The sequence below is a fragment of the Brachyistius frenatus genome, unplaced genomic scaffold, assembly GCF_029030835.1.
Source record: "Brachyistius frenatus isolate BFR_SWC_R1_liver_20210118 unplaced genomic scaffold, ASM2903083v1 Contig_47, whole genome shotgun sequence".
NCBI lineage: Eukaryota > Metazoa > Chordata > Actinopteri > Embiotocidae > Brachyistius > Brachyistius frenatus.
In genome coordinates, this window is record NW_027210646.1 from 944783 (window position 1) to 962615 (window position 17833).

The 17833-nt window shown below is 39.1% G+C and overlaps 2 protein-coding genes across 3 annotated transcripts in view; one reads left to right on the forward strand and one right to left on the reverse strand.

Moving 5' to 3' along the window:
- Positions 1–2223: 2223 nt before the first annotated feature.
- LOC138623807 (xin actin-binding repeat-containing protein 1) overlaps positions 2224–17833 on the forward strand; it is a 43785-nt gene continuing 28175 nt past the window's right edge. The window contains exons 1-4 of one of the 2 annotated variants that reach the window (XM_069703534.1): positions 2224–2418; positions 3114–3259; positions 4039–4086; positions 4504–9371. In XM_069703534.1, the coding sequence (XP_069559635.1) occupies positions 3197–3259; positions 4039–4086; positions 4504–9324 (4932 nt within the window). In that variant the 5' untranslated portion in view covers positions 2224–2418; positions 3114–3196 and the 3' untranslated portion in view covers positions 9325–9371. Of the gene's footprint in view, positions 2419–3113; positions 3260–4038; positions 4087–4503; positions 10891–17833 lie in introns of those variants that run through there. The other variant, XM_069703533.1, reaches the window with a different exon arrangement.
- LOC138623768 (solute carrier family 22 member 13-like) lies at positions 13323–17542 on the reverse strand. The gene is made up of 9 exons (XM_069703456.1): positions 17168–17542; positions 16896–16999; positions 16265–16419; positions 15113–15284; positions 14864–14984; positions 14673–14767; positions 14377–14591; positions 14132–14240; positions 13323–13521 (listed from the first exon to the last, which is right to left on the reverse strand). Exons 1-9 carry the CDS (start codon positions 17540–17542, stop codon positions 13323–13325), a joined length of 1545 nt encoding a protein of 514 aa, XP_069559557.1.

The window sequence follows — 17833 nt, forward strand, 5'->3', positions numbered from 1 at the left end:
AGTAAAATCAACCTCTGCAGCAGACATTAAAAATGGGCCTTTTTTCAAATGTTAACAAACGCACTGTTACTTGTTGGTGAAGGTTTTGTCTAACTCCTAAGTCTGTACTTAGTAACCACGTGTTCAGTAGATATCACAGCTTGCAAAGGTTTTCTGTAGCCAGCCGAGAGTCTTTCTATTCTTGATTTAGGAATTTTCAACCACTCTTCCTTGCAGATGACTTCGAGTTCTGAGATATTTTTAGGCTGTCTTGCACGCACAGCTTCCACCCACAGATTTCCAGTTATGTTAAAGTTGTAGAAGCCGGCTTCTTTTCAGTTTCACTTTCCTTACTGACTGCAGGACATTTGCACCAAGATTTGGGGGATATTTAGTGAAATCCATTCTTCCCTTTAAGTGTGCAATGTTTCCTGTGCCACTGGCTGCCACACAACGTCAGAGCTAAATATTTGCACCCCATGCTTGACAGTCGTCAAAGTGTTCTTTATATTAAATGTTATAACTGTTTTTCTCCAAACATATTTTGACTGACTGTGACCAAAACTCCTCGATTTAAGCTTCATCTTCAGCACTTGTTTCCAAAACGACTCTGGCTTATCCAGGTGACGCTTTGCTTTTTTTGACAAACTGGCAAGCTTTCCCTGTTGTGACTCTACCATATAGATGATGTTTCTTGATCGGTTTTATAAGGTCTAATGAGTTACGTAACTTTTCAGACTTAGTATATGTGTTAACATTTGAAGCCTCCCTTTTAATGTCGGTTTGCTGCAGGGCCTCGACTTACTTCTTTGTCACTTCATAAATTTTTTAAAAATGCACCATTGCTCAGGGGTGCTTTAACTTTTGCAGAGAACTGCATTGTCATGTAAATAGTCATATGATAATTGCACTACTAACAGTGATGTTTAATATTTCTCTCTCCAGGTGGTAAATCAGACGAGGATGGAGAGAAGAAAAACAGTGGTGGGCATTGATTTTGAAAAGATTGTAGCTTCTGAAGCTGGTGAGTACCAGATAATATTATCTTAATCTACATCAACTAAATATATCAAAGTGTGCCCTGCCATGAACGCCCTGACTCCCTACCTGCTACTAACTCACTATGCCCGCTCTGATTGTTCTTTAATATTTGACATCTTGTTGATGCAGACTTTATTGCCACCTACTGGCCTGTCATTCTTCTTTGAGCATTTGTGCGTTTTCCTGTTAAAGATATTATGGAAAACAAAGCTGGTGTTGACAGAATTGTATTTTTCAAAACAGAGAGGGCCATATATTTTAAAAATATATTTTTGTATTAGTGTAAACAAGAGTGTAAACAAGTTCTAACAAAGATGAAGGAAATTCGATTGGCATCAAAAGCTAATAATACAAAGCCCAATCATAAACTACCTGTGACAAAAAACATCTACAAATTAATTCAACGAAGACACTGATAGGTCAGAGACCACTTGATAATAAATACTACATTGTAGACCTTGAGCCTGATAATGAGGAAATAGTGAGTGGCTATTAAGGATATAAGGCAGTTTATTGTCATTGTAAAAATATGACGAAATTAAGTTGGCAACTCAGCAGCTCAGCCACAAGGTAAAATATATAAAAATAAAACAAGACATCACCATGGCAATCAACAATAGACATATAAATAAATATGATAAATATATAAAAGATAAAACACAGGCATCAGCGGCTTTAAAGTAAAGTATTGTGGCTATTGCAAAGCAAAATGACAAAGACACTCAATACAATTCAAGATAAAAATGTAGTTTTAAAAACAAATCTGCTTAGATATAAATGAAGCAGCTCTTAAAATAAAAATGTGTTTTTTTTATTTGTAATTGGGTGCAAACTACAAAGTTCTTTAAAATCTTTGGGAATTTTTAACCATGTTCAGTTCTTTTTTTTTTAACTTTATGAATCTTTTGCATTTCATCCACCACAACACCAAATAAGAAAACATGTTCAGTTTTTCATGTCAGTTGCATTCAGCGTCTGAATCTTCTTGCAACTGCAAAAGCCCAAACGAGAAGCCACCTCCCCGGTAAACAGTCCCTGGAAAGCCGTCCTCGAATCCTGTGACTCAGGTATTAGCGGTGGACAGTGTGAATGAAAGGGAAGAGGTGTCACAGTGACTGTGCAGAAAGCTGTGATTGACTCCACCTGGTGTGCGCAGAGCAGGTCACTCCAGAGCAAGACTGAAATAGCCGGCACGCTACGAGTCCTGAATAAGTGCAGGAGGGTGAAAGGGTCGGCTGTCGCTGAAGCAGCAATGAGACAGAAAGAAGGAGCGACCGAGCGTAGCAGAGGCTTCAATACAGGACACAAAATGAGAGGAAATCAGACCAAAATATTTTAACACAGATTTGAAGAAACTAAGATGACAGGGAGGAGGGGACAGAGAATTATTCATCTTCTGTGAGTATTTTGACCAAAGGGGAATGGGGCTTGCTCTTGAAAACTTGACTCCTCCTTTAAACCAATAAGGCTTCATATATTCTGTGGAAACTAATAATGCATATGGTTGATAGTTTTCACAGCTGTGTGATTCTTGAAATACTACAGGTTAACCTAAATGTTGCAGAAAGAACTCGTCACCTGAAGACTAATTATTAAAATCCAAGTTCTTGTTTTGTTTTGTTTCTCTGACAGACAGCTGCTAGTGGATTTAAATCTGTACGATAAACAATTCTGAAATGTTACGTCTGTTTACTTTTGCACTTCTATGCTTAGTCAACTATGGCTGCAGTGACTTGCCTGTCTTTTAACTCTCAGTATGTGTGTCAGTGGAGTCAGGTATCCATGCTGCTCCACCACAAGTGGTACATTTATAACTCAACCACATGACAGCTGGTAAATATCAGCTTAGAACGTACTAAACAGCTTGGACATGAACATAGAAGTTTACTTGCATGTTATTAAATGAGTCATTGTTTGAATTATTTTTAAATGATCTCTCTGTTTACATGATGTTTATTGCAGTCTTTATTTAGAAATGTCAGCATGGATCTCAGACAGCTCTGATTAGGCCCCCTTTTTTTTTTAAGTACCATACACTTCAATTTGTGTCATAACCAAACACATTAAATCTGCCGTGTGTGATGTCTCTCCAGATGAAAAGAGGAGGTCAATCGCAGACTTCAGAGACAGCTCTTTAATCCAAACCAGGGAGACACTGTCTTTCTCTGTCAAAGCGATGTCTGCTCTCTATCTGTCAAAAGTGGCACCTAAGGAATCAACACGCGTGCTTTTAAAACCGGTAAAGATCTCTACTCTACAGTTCACACATGAAAGACTGTCCCTGAAATCTTCATACTTCTTTACTCCAATATCATAAGCATTATCTCAGAGGGGTTATGCTTTTATAAAAGATAAACAAGCTAAATGTTTTAGAGCACTGAAAGAGAAAGTGTAGCCGTATTTGAGCCGTTACATCTACAGCATCTTTTCCACTGGCGGTAGCATCTCAGCTCTACTTGCTTTTTTTTGTCGTTGTCATCCACCGGGCAAAAGTTGTGAATAATACCCGGTATCTGACGTGATTTTATCACCTTCATCGAGGTTCCAGGCGAGCTGAGAGAAACTAAAAGGTGACATAAAAACTCTCATTGGCCAGAGAGAATCCTCACAATCATTGTGTAAAAAAAACTACCTCATACCAAAAAGTGAGTAAAGTCAAGTAGAACAGAGCCAGCAACAGCAGTGGAAAAGGGGCTTAATAACAGATACATCTTGTAAATTAAACCTTAAGACAATGAATTCAATGTTAAATGCTGCAAAATTATCTAAAAAAAAATAAATAAAGATAAATACTAAAATATAAAAGTCTACTCTTGTACATGTACTATAGAAACATCTCCCACAGTGAAATTTATAGCAACATGCAGCAGTTTATTCTAGGGCTGTCATGTCACACAGTTTAAGATTAAATGTACTGTATATGATTCAATAATTACTAATAAAACATAATTCTGGCAGCCGGACGACATTGCGTATGTCATACTAAACCGACCTGAGATAACCTTTGTTTCCATCCAGGAACCTGATCAGTCACATAACACTGGGAGAAGAGTAAATCTAACCAAGGTAAAGCACAATGTCACCAGATATTTTGCATGATGGTGTGGTTGGTTCAACTGTTGGGTGCACGTTGGATTTCCATTGTCACAATAACATTAACATCTTCCACAGTGTCGTGTGTCCATATATACTGTAGCTCAAAAACTAAAGACGGGATTGCTTCTCCTCAGAGCTGCACAGTTGCCCCTGAAATAACAAAACAGATATTGAATTTTTAAGTTTTATGGCTGCATTCGTGGCTGCAATTGCATTGGAGTTCCACTAACCCACTTACACCTGGAATGTGGAAAGCAAAAACAACTGGCATGATTTGGATGGTACTACACGGCTTCCTGTAAGCATGCTAACCCACTCTGGAGCACGAGTGTCACTGGATGGGTAATTCCTGTTAAAATGGTAAGAACGTTACTTTGTTCTTCTAAGATGGCAGAAGAAAGGAAAGATGGGCCCCCTTCACTTCCTTTAGCCACACATCAACCAGGACCAGAAGACGACTTTGGGGCACATTTTGGGGCACATTCTCAACAACCCACGCAGTCCCAATTTTCCAAAGAAATGTTATACCACCAGCGGCAGAAGTGTGAGCTGCGAAGGCTCCTGAAGCACACTCACCCAGAGCTGATGTTGGACGATGCTGTGGATGAGGAATTAGCTGAGGTTTTGAGCTCAGAAGGGGTGACAGCTGGTGAAACTGGATACGAGGGAGAGGTGCTTTCAAGATGCTTGATATTTGAGAACTGCAGTAATAGAGTATCTCCTTACGCCCCCAAGATGCACATGGCAGAGAGAACTGTGGGACGATGTGATTTCAGAAAAACGCCAGCTGATTTTGAGAAACCAAAAGAGGAGCCACATACTGAATGTGTTAAAGGGATCATAGAGGAAGACAAATCTGTTGGTTTTAGTCCAGATCCTAACAGAGAGTGTGAGGAGGAGATGACAAGAATAGATGTTCAGGCTACCAGGAAGATATTTGAGAGTCAGTCTGTGAACACATCGATGCCAAATCCAGATAATAAGTTCCAGGGGAAACTTTCCATTTCTGGGGTTGAGACAAAAGCTGTCGGAAAACAAAAAAAGCAGTTTGAATTGTGTAGCAAAGACAATCTACATGACAAAAACAAAACCAGAGACACCGACTTGGAGGAACAAGCTAATGTCATTGTTCAAGTTGTGTCTTCTCATGACACACTCTTGGAGGAGGAGGCTGCAAGCCTTCCTGATTCAGAAAGATTCAGAGAGTCGATAAAAACAAGTGCATCTCTTTTCCAAAACAACCCGTTTATCCCAACAAACATAGAAACAGAGCATTCCTACGTGCATACATCAAAAACTCGAATCCCAGCAAGAGACAGTGAGCCAGGTGAGGGCTACCGGACAGCCAATGTAAAGAACAGAGCCCATCTGTTTGAATCAATGCCATTTAACAAAATCAGGCATCACAATAAAGATGAAATCGAGACGATGGTGGAGAACATCAAAGAAACATTGATTTTCCTCCATCGTGTAAAAGCCATACATTCAGCTGGTTCAATCATTGAAGTGAACGAGACAATGATTGCTAAGAAGGCAAAATTTACATTATCAGACAGTGGGCCTGAAATAAAATATGATGAGGTGGCTGAAGGTGGTGCGCAAAACTTCATACTGCAGCTGCTACCACGAGTAAACCTAAAACCTGAGATCACTTACCTAAAGGAGGACAGTAAAGGGTGTATGGGGGCCACACTGGTGAATGTACCTGTTCACCAGAATCAGTTCAATACCAACAAAGACACAGAGATTAAAACCGCCCATGCGGTTCAGCTCCTGGAGGATATTCTCAATCAAGATAACTCTCTGAGAAAAGGAGTGATCATTCAAGAGGATTCAAACAACTGCGCTGAAGTCATTGTTTACTCCCTCTACAATTACTTCAATGAGGAAGATGTGATGAGTTACAGCCCTCCACAAGGTGCAGAGTATGATGAAACGCGTCCGGAAAGAGGTGACATGAGTCCAACAGATGATAAAAAGATAAGAAAAGGCTATACCGAACCAAACACAAGGGGCCTTCTAGAAACCTCTCAAGATCAAACCTGCTCAGGATCAATCAGGCCTGAAGTCACAGTGAAGGGGAACGTAAAACTGTTCAAGAGTTGTATTGAAAAGGGAGATTTGGAGTATTTAAAAACTCTTCAGGCTGTGCCTACAGTTCAAGAACAGGAACTCCCTCAAAACCAAACTGTGGCTAGAAGGGACACAGAGCTTCATTCTGAACAGAGGGGTGATCAGGCAGAGGAAAGTACGTCAGAGTGGGTCCCAGTGGATATGAAGAGACTAAAAAGCATGTTCTCTGGAAACCAAAGTCAAACCCAACCAAAGAAAAATAACCATGAAACTCAAACTGCCACCATTTCTGATACATTCAGAGGTCAAACTGTTTCTCTTGAAAAGAGTCAGTCCTCCCCAGAACGCAATATTGGGGTATTCTCCCCTGTGCAGGAAAAGAATACCTTTAGGGAGTGTGGTGACCAAGCGCAGGAAGAAGTATGTGACTCCAAAGTTGTATTGCAGGCATCTCCTCTACAATTTGAGACACAGGATGATGATGATAGGGTCCACCAAGCTGAATTAGTTGAGGCGGTATATGACAATGACGAGATGTCTAGTCTCCAAACTGCAATCCACAGCCTCCAACAGGCCACAATCGAGGCTAAATCTTTGTATTACTCGTCACAAGAGAAGCAAAAATTCCTCACTCAAGAATCTTCAGAGGAACCCAGTGTTTCATTTAATGCAAATAAGGAAAAACGCTTGAGAACAGATGCAGAATTACCTCAAGAAAATGAGGACCAAAAATTAGCCTGCAACTTCATCTCAGGACATAAATCAGAAGGCCAATACAGAAATATAGAGACATGCCATGAAGGCACCAATTCTGACGTTCAAACTCCTGAGATGTGCAGCAAAAAGAGTCAAAAAGGCACAGAGGTAGTCCAGAAACAACTCTTTCAAACTGTTGTGGCCTCTGCACACAGTTCAGAAACAACAACTGCTCAGCAAGAGGATAATGAAGTTGTTTTTGAGGGTAAAATTCGAGCAGCTTTGGATTCCTTGGAGAGATCCAACATTAATGTCACAAGAGGAGATTATAGGGCAGCTATGATCTACAGAAACGCTTCCAGATCTCACCAAGAAAGGTCGCAAAATGTGGATGCGGCGTCTGGTCAAAAACCTATTATTGAGGAGAAGACTAAACCTGAATCAACTCTAGAACCATTGAAGCAAGAGGTGACTGCAGCAAAGGCAGAGCCTCCACAACAATCTGAAATCCTTATTGAACCGGGGACATGTGCTGTTTCAGAGAAAAGCAAAAGACCCATTGGCCAAAAACCACTCATTGCACCGAAACCAGAACATTTGAAGGTGAAACAAAGAGATAATCAAGCAAACAATACAAAGAACCCTGAGGCAACCCAAACTAACACTGTGGGACCGAAAGAAACGGTTCCTCCAGTTCCTCAACCATTGCAGAAGACATCAATTTCATATAGGGATGAAAACAAGCAAGACCAACTTAAATCTAATAGTTATTCAGTGGAACATCAAAGAAATGAGCTTTTAGGTGAAGCTGTGCAGATCACTCAGGAAACAGAGGTGAGGCATGAAGTCCAAGGTTCAGCTGCCAGCTTAAAAAGTGATCGTGTAGATATGAACATTACTAATGGAAAACAGGAAATGAATGCCACAGCAGAGGAGAAAAGCCCCCAGGTTTTACCAGTCGAAGACGATATGAATGAACCAGATGAAAGCCATGTAGACTTCCAAGAAGCACGTCAGAAATTTGGTGGTAAAAAGGCATTTTCAGTGAAGACAGCCCCCGTAAAGCCAAAAAGAGTGAAAATCGCCCAGCCTGATAACAAAAACCCAAAACACACATCTGGAGATAATAATGTGTCTGTTCTTGCCCATGTGGGTCCGAAACCTGAACAAATTACAACGGATCCATCATGTACCACATGTGGACAAACTGCTGACAGTAAAGACAAACACGAGAAAGAAACAAAGCAACAGAGCAAAGTTGAGATGAGAGAAAGAAGAGGACGAGCCGAGACAGAGGATGAACGCTGGCAGCGGCTGTCGGTTCACATGGATGAGATCATGAGAGGGAACATAACGGCAGCCATGGGTATTTTTGACAACTTGCGAAAGCAGGAGGAACTGCAGAGCATTCTCAGTCGAGTTGAAGATAGTGAACAGGACACGAGTGAGGTTGATGCAAGGTCTCTGAGGAGAGTATTTGAGAACGTCCCTGACTGGGTTGTCAGCTCTGACAAAAAGAAACAAAAAGAGGTTAGAGAGGAAAACCAAGACAGAAGGTTGCCAATCGTGAGAGGAAACAGTGAAAGCAAGTCCTCAATGGCTCATGTCTTTGGAGACCTTGAGCGAGCCAGTGAAGAAATCATGAATCTTAAAGAGCAGACTTTAGCCAGACTTGTGGACATAGAGGAAGCCATAAAGAAGGCGCTTTACTCTGTCTCCACACTAAAATCGGAGTCGGATATTATTGGTCTATCATGTCTGTTCAAAGAGTCCTTAGGAGCTGCACATGGCTCTCCATCCTCTGGCAATATTAGCAAAATTAGCATTGAGTCAAGCAGAACTAAATCACATCAGATACAGGAAAGCATCGCAATGCAGGAAAACACTGCGAGGCAAGGTGCAAGCATTGAGGTCGCTTCCCTAAAACAACGAACAAGTCCTCCATCTTCACCTGCGTTTATCTCCATCGAGTCGGCAGCTAGAAAGACGGATAAAAGCGATGCCGCGCCACCAGAAACCTCAAACTGCCCAACATGCCAGCAGAGCCCAAAGGTGGGGGAGAAATTTCGGACAACGAAGACGCTGACATGCAACAGCCCTGCTCAAAACAGAAGACGAGACCCCAGAAAAGGAGGCCAAAACAAATCTACTCACAGCCAACTTAACCCCAATCAAGAGCTCAGTGTACTCGAGGTGCAAACTGACCGTGAAGGAAACAGTATCATAGGAACAAAAGCCGTCACAGAAAACTATGAGAAGACAGACAACTTTGGCAATCGGTTTTACTCCTCCAAAACCTCCACTGTCGTCACTGCTCAACCAGAAACCATGACGACATCTACGTGTCAGACGGTGACCAGTCCAGTTACATATCAGGTCACCACGTTTCCGGAAGTTAAGCTGCCAATCAATCAGATGAACACCTTAATGCCTGAATAGTCAAACATTGGCAGTGTTTCTGATATTCTTTAAGTGGAAGTTGTCATGTACATAATTTTATTCGCCAGAAAATGAATTAGGTTGGTTATTGTTGCTTATTCATTTATTTATAAGGTTATCATTGATGTTAGGTTTTCTTATTTATGTTTGGATGTTTATTTTTAGCTTGAGGTCTTTAAAACTGTTTGATTTGCATTTGAACGTAAATACACGTCTGGTTTAAAAATATCCAAATGTGTTTGTGAAAAAATGTGTTTCATCCAAGATCATTCTTTTCTCATCAGTTTCAACCAGCTTGTCAAGAGATGTGCTCAGCCTGTCTGAAGCCAGTTTATCAGATGGAAAAAATAACTGCAGACAAATACATTTTTCACAAAACTTGCTTCTGCTGTAAACTCTGCAAGAAAAAATTGAGGTGGGATATTCGAATATTTTACAGAAAAATCACCTGCAATATGTTGATGCTGATTCTTATTGTTTGAGGAATTTTAATCTTTGTCAAAATGAATTAATTACTGTTTTTTGATCATCAAAATGAGTGTTGTTTAATTTGTACTGGCCCGAATATGTGATGGTCCGGATTAAAATTGTTGTAGTAAGTAAATGTCTTTCTGAAGAAGTGAGCAGGCAATAAGATGGGAGCCAAACATGTGACATATTTGAAATGCATTACTAAATTCATTAACAGGATACCATAATCAAAAGCTGAAGAACCAACAAAACAAACATTTAACATTTTTTCTTTTACCTCCAGTTCAAAGACAATCTTATGAATTCAGCTATTTTGTGATTCGCAAAGACTTCAGCAGAATGATTGCTCTGGTACCGTTAAATTATGTCACTGGTGCCATGCTTAAATCTATTAATTCTGCTCTTTTCTCATCAGAAAGATAATATTACTATTTCACGGTAGTTATATGAAGGTAAAATGCTTTAATAGGCAGCCCTGTTTTACAGTTGCATATCCACACACTTTCACTACACTTTGTAGTGAAAGCTTTTGGAAACTGTCATTTTTAAATACAGAAATATTCCCTCTTACCTTCTTCCTCTTTGCCATCTTCCACCATGACATTTCCTCTTTGGTGCTTTATCAGCTGTTCAGTCCATTTAGCAAACAACACATTAATAAACACGTGAACTTTGACAGATGGTTAACTTTCACCAGTGCATTGTAAATGGGTAAGAGCGATTTGCAAGCCCAGCAATATTAAAGCTAAAAACTCGCTCTCAATTGATGAGCTCAGCTGAGCCAGTTAAAGAAAATACACGGAATTTCAACTTTTCAAAAGTAGCCGCAAAAAACGTCATCTGGTATTCTCCGCCAGTCACCAGTGTGGACAACACGTCTAATTGGATTTCCCTCATGGCGTTTGCCGTTCGCGCTGGTGACGTCATTTGAGATCGGAGTCTGCGCAGTAGTGACCGCAAAATAACTAATTAAAACCAAATTTATAAAAAAAATTTTTTTACAAATAATTAACACTCAGACAAACGTAAATGTGATTAGAGTTACCTAAAACGACAGGAACCATTTTGGAAAAAAAAAATAAAATAAAAATAAAATATATATATATATATATATATATATATATATTCAATGGACACATTCTTTTAGTTTGGCCCATCTGCTAACATGGAGGGGGCGGAGCGTATCACTAGCACTGCAAACCTTTGGCTGATCGAGATGTTTTGGCTTCACTTTTTGGCAGCTGTCATGTTGTATACCTTTATGTCCAGCCTATGGTGCAGACTTAACTTTCTTGAATGCACTGAATTCACTTCATTGGTTGATTTATTGATTGCTTAATTGATTACCAGTAACAGAAGCAATTTCTACAGATTATAGGCTATGTCATGTGAAATATAAAATGTTAAAACATTAATGCTATTAGTTTTACCTGTGGGTGACAAATAATAAGAGGGGACAAGCTCTAAATGAGTCATGAAATACTCCAATGATAAAAATACATTAAAAAAAATACGTTGTTCACTGATTTGAACTGTAACTGACAAACTTGTGCTTAATTTTTAGCATGTACAGTTACACACCTTTAAATGGTGAGTTCTACTGCATATTTCACTACCAACAACTGTTCAGACGAAAGGGGAATTATGATGAGGGCTTTGGACACGCTCAACACAAGAACCGATGGATCTTGAGGAATACAGCCGATGTAGTGCATGATGAATCTGAGGCATAAATATACAGTGAAAATGTGAGTACCAGCAGGCAAGAAAAATATTTTTTTTTAAAAATGTATATTTATGGTCATATCCATGACTAATCATTGGCCCTCTTTTCTTTTCTTTTCTGTTTCTCTCCTCAGCTGATGACATAGTAACTGTGACAATCCAGGAAATCCTCCTGAAGCTGTCTTTGAGGCACCATGCATTGGTCAACACTGTCCAACCTCTACAGTGTGTGCATGTACTGATTGGTCATGAATGATGAGTGTTAACAGATGAATTCAAATTTAATTGCAACAATGGCTTAATAATTTTAAAAACTGGGCAGTATACTGCATACAGTATACAATAGATGAAACATGACAATCACCTTGTTGTTCAGTCAGTTGTATTAAATTGCTTTTGGCTTTTTTTTTTCAGTTTCCAATTGCTATAAATTACTGTAAACATTTTTGCATAAAACTTTATTGTTCATACATGGTGCAATTGAAAAAAGTAAAGTTATCTGAACAGAGAAGAATCAGCGATCAACTTGATTTTGTTGTAATAGTGTAAACAAAATCCCACTTCACTATTCGTAGAGTAGTAAAATATTGTGTAAATGGCAAAGCATTAATAATTGGGATTGCTATGTCTGTATATATCATAATAAAAAGAATCATTCCCTTTGCTACTGTGGTGTAGTACTGACTGTTAAAATCGTTGCAACTCAACAGCTTTTATATTGTGTCTCCTGCCTGAATTCTCATAAACTTACAGTGCATTACATTTCTACCTGCCATAATGATCCTGTTTGTAGCGTTTCTGATCAATACTGTGCACCTGACATAACTGTTTGGTAAATGTCCGAGGAGCTCACAAATAAGGGTGAACTTTGCACATTTGAATGACTAAAATTATTATCACCAGTGAACAAAGAGCAGAAAGAAGCCAAAGAAAAAAAAAAAATCTGTGGTCTCCTTCTGAGTCAGGATTTGTCCATTAGAGTTGCTCATTGATAGTTGCCACAACTTTCAGAGGCTCCTCATCAAAGTAGTGTGTGCCAAGCTCGAATACACAGTCTATGAATATATCTATTCTTGCTAATTAATCTTTTGATGCGTGGGAAATCCAATTCACACTTCCTTTGCACCTTATCTTCTGATGGGGGACAATAACAGTAAGTCTAAGCTCCACAGTTGTAAAACGTTTTATGTTTGAGTGACTCTGAAAGACCTATATATATATATATATAACACATGAACACAAGGTACAAAGGGCTTCATCATAGAGCAGAAAGAAAGCATATAAAAACAAATAAAACTCACATGTTCAACAGATTGTACAAATCAATTTAGACAACTGAGACAAGCAGATGAGATAAACATGAAGTCAGACATGCCTTCTTTACCTTTTGATCAAGGCCTATTAAATGTTATTAGTTGCACTAAAAACCTATACTAAATTTATAAGTATCCATGAAATAAAATAAAATTTGTCAATGTTTTTCTGTATATTACTGTGTATTATTACTGATCCATGATTTAATATATAATACAGTTTCACAACAACAACAAATTTTGTTTTCAACTTTCAAACCTGATCACGAATAAAAAAAAGAAAAAGAGGAGTCACAAATGTCTGATCATGATTTCATCACAATTTATAGTTTGTGCTCATCAATAATGTGTTCAGTGCTGTATCTGTCCCCCTTTGGTGCCTTCACCGGTTTTCTAAATGAGAAAAAAAAGGTGAAGGACGACAGTTAATACAGTTAGTGTATTTTGTATATTAAATCATGTTACCGGTATGCAGTCGGTATACTCAACTCACTTGAGCTCAGTGTGGTCCTGAAATTCAACATTGAGAGTTTCAGGCAGCAGAAAACAGAAACCACCAGCAGCAATGGGTAAGATGCCATATACCAGCATGGGGATGGTGTGATGGTAGACATCCAGGAGCCCGATCAGCGGTGCGAGAATGCCGGCCACACGAGCACACATGGAGTTCAGACCAACACCATTGTGCCTGCAAGAATTAATAATTCAGAATCACGCTGCAATGCTTTACCTCAAGGATGAATAATCAGGTGAGAGCCCAAATAATAAGCGTATATAATCAATAAAAGGCTTATTGTGTACCAATACAGAGAAAAATATGTTGAAGAAAACAAGTAACACTACTGAGAATCTATTTAATAATTACACAGAACAATAATGTATATTGTGGGCCTAACAAGATACAAAAAAAAAGGAAAATTGTGTTGATATATAATATAGAAAGTTTTTATTGGTAAAAAATGTGACATATTTACAAAAATATTGACTTTTCCCCTATTATTATGGTGTTCGTAGGGGGGCTGTAAAACAACATGACCCACTCTGACTCTATTAACAGTAATTACTTTTTAGTGTGAGAATATGAGCTGTAACATTTTTTTCATTGCAACTATTGTGAAATTACATAGGAAATTTTGTGTACGCAGCCCCTACTATGTATAGCATTACTTATTGCTGTATATCTGCAAATTGAATATGATAAAACAAAAATTATAAACATTTAATTTGGAAATGATTATTAGTGTTACCAAGACTTCTTATGTACTCATTATTATCAGTAGATGATAGAGTGATATTACCTTAAAATGGTTGGGTATAATTCTGCTGTATAAACATATGATGTGCTGAAAGAAGCAGTAGCAGCAAATTTCCCCAACGCAGCTATGACTGTTTGCACCACAGGAAGATCTGAGAGGTAAAAAAAAAAGAAAGAAAAAGGAATAAGGAATAAGGAAAGCATAAACTTGTCAAAACATTGGAAAATTTACCCATCTATGATATATTTTTCAAATTATAAAAACATGTTCAAGTATTTTATAAATACCATGAGGGACAGCAAGGACCATAAGACAAGCGGTACCCCCAAAGAACAGGAAACACGCCAGGCATATTCTCCTCCCGAAGCGTTGAATTAGAGTCAAACCGCTAATGTTTGCAGGAATTTCAACAATACCAAAGATGAACTGTGTGAGGTAGATGTTCAGGCCAAAACTGCCAACATTCAAGCTCAGTCCATAGTACAGAATACTTGTAGCAAACCTAGAATCACAAGAGTAGACACACTTTGAATTTCACCAAATTGTAAAACATAAACAATTATTTTGACAAATTGTAACCCACCAATTGAAACCCATTATTAGACTACGTTTTCTCAAATATGGTATTCGGAAGATGTCCAACATGTTTTTTCTTTCAGGTGTACTCTCCATCTCTAGCTGTAGAAATAAAAGGCAACCTTTAGAAAACGTACACACCGTAGAGAGGGTTTGATATATTTTGGTTGAAGTCAAAGTGTGTTCGATGCTGATCACCTTGTCTAGCAGGTCTTCTGGTACGTTCCTCCCGTTCACCCTGGCTGCCCGCCGGAGCTCCCTCTGTGCTTCTTCCTTCCTGCCCTGTGTCACGAGCCAGCGAGGTGACTCTGGGAGAAACCTTTTGAAACACAGGTTCAAAACCCCAAAGTATTATTTAGTAGAATCAATCACAACTTCTCTGGCCATGTTTTAGTATGTACCACTGGAAGAACATGTCAATGTGATGTAGTCTGACAGTCTACTGACCAGTAAAAGATTACCAGGACAATGACAAGAGGACTGAAGAGCACCAGCTGCATGATTCTCCAGTCATGTATCAAATAGGCAATGCCTGACAATAACATCAATCCAAATGAAAAAAACAACAAGATGGTCACAGTGCAAAGAGCACACTTTGAAGGAGCAGTCCATTCCATCCCTGAAAGACAGATGAGGATTAAACATGTTGGGTTTTTTTTGTTTCAAGAAGATTATAGTTCATGAGCAACCATAAGATGGGAAAGTTCGCACACCTGGCAAACTAAAAGTTACCCATTAGGAGAGTGAGAGGTTTGTGAGAGCGCCGAGAGGAAGGTTTGACATCACTTGCCAAATTTGGTTTGCTTAGCCTGCTAGCCTGCCTACTTTGCTAGCTGTGTAAAATGTAAAAAATGGCAGGACATCAAAAGATGTCAAAATGTAGTGTACAAATAATATTGACCTCCTGAGCTGCATTGCAACCTCAGCAACAGGATAAGGAGCTACGACCTTAATAGGGAGCATAGAGTAGAGCCACTACTTCTTCACGTCGAGAGTAGTCAGCTGAGGTGGATTGAGCATCTGATCAGATGCTCCCTGGGTGCCTCAGACCCAGAACACACTAGAGGGATAATTTATCCCACTTGGATGAATGAATGAATGAATGAATGAATGAATGGATGGATGGATGGATGGATGGATGGATGGATGGATGGATGAATGAATGAATGAATGAATGAATGAATGAATGAATGAATGGATGAATGGATGGATGGATGGATGGATGGATGGATGGATGGATGGAGAGAAAAATGGTAAACAAGGAGAGAAGCGTGCGGCTTGTAGCAATGTTCCCCATGCAAGGAATCGAACGGTACGCCACAGCTCTGAGGTATTTTCTTTTACCGTGAATCCATGACACGGCCCTTAATTGTGTTGTTTCTGTTCCAGCTCCGGGTTTCATATTTATTTGTGGAGTGAATATAGAGTGAGACTCCACATGGTAGCACAATATCGTAATCATGCCATGTGTAATGGAATCAAATGTTGCTGTTCATTTTTAGTGTACTTAATTAGTCATTATTTATTATTATTATGAATTACCCTTTCAGACATGAAATCAATAATAATAATCATAAATGATGGAAATACAGGACTTACCCAGCACAGATGTGTTCATTGGAATTACAATACCTGAACTCCCACTGAAAAATTTTAAGACCATATAAACATAGATGTTTGGTGAGAAAGCAGTGCTCACACCAAACAGCAGCAGCAGGAGAAGTGACAGCTGGATTGTAAATCGTCGGCCAAACCTATAAAAAAAAAAAGGATAATCAAATTATAAATGTTTCCAAGTCTTTCATGGAACAAAATATACAGTTTGATCTCTCCAGATATTTCTCACCATCTACTTCTGGTTTCTGGTGTGCAACAATTTTGTTAAAAACAGACATTACTCTTCGAGGGTCACTTTACCATTGGTGACATCTCATAAATTCATAGAACAATATTAATCTATCATTTTAACACTATTCTGCTTGATTAAGTCGTTTTTATGGTCATTAAATCATTTTAATCCTGAAGAATTACCGTATCAACCTGTTACAACCCTTTATTAAATCTCCATGATGATTACACAGAGAAACTAAACAAGGTTTGGATGCTAAAGGTCTGTAAAGCCAGACCCATTGGCAGGACACTATTGTTATGAAGTGAGTAATAATATGAAAAGTTCTTTTCTATGAGAGCAAAATCACTGAAACTCATGACAGATTAAGGGGTCTATTACCTGTCAGAAATGGCCCCAAATGTCAACGCTCCAACCATCATACCTGCCATGGAGACTGACTGTGATGCCTCAATTAAACCACTCTTGTCACAAACCCCATCAAACTGAAACAGGAACAATGGTAACAGAAGAAGGACAACAAATAGATTGAATAAAGAAGTGTTGTTTCATCAAGAGCTGAGTAGAAAATAAAAACCCTGTCAAGCAAGGTTCTCAAACGATAAGTCTACAAGGAAATGATGAATGAATACATGATATGTTCATTTGTTTACCTCTGTTACAATGCTGGAAACACCTGGTGGGGCCTCATAGTCCCATCCATCTACGCACCCTGTTGTGGTGTTAATCCCATATGTTTCAATGGTTTCCAAATCCAGATCCACAGGTGTGAACATTTTACAGCTTTCAAATCTTCCATCCTGGTTCACTGGGATGGTGAGATTTCTTTGTTTCTCTTCTGTCAGGTTGGGCCCACGCTCCAAGATCCAGTCAGTGTTACAGTGATGTGGGAACCGCAAGCCTACAAATATTTGGCCGATAATATCGAAAGTTGAAAAAATGGTGGGGATGCATAATGCAAAAAGTAAGCGTTTCTGAAACAAACCAAACTCCCCAACCTCCTTCAGAATCTGTCCAAAGTTGCTCATTGTGACGCGAGTGCAGCGCTCAGAGGCTCCTCGCAAAGGTACAATGCGAGAGAAGACACGATGAATAGATCAATATAATTACCGGGTTTATTAATATTTAACCAAGCACAACAGCAACATTTGGGTGCGGAAACCTTTGTCCTTGATCCTCCCCTGCACCTTGAAAGCTATGCCCTTCTACCCTGACTCTCCAGTCCCCAGCCCCGTGCAGAGGGCAGACCTCCAAGAAGTATTAATTGTGTATCAGAAAGGGATGTGATGAAATATGCATGGCCGCATATCAGAAAAAGC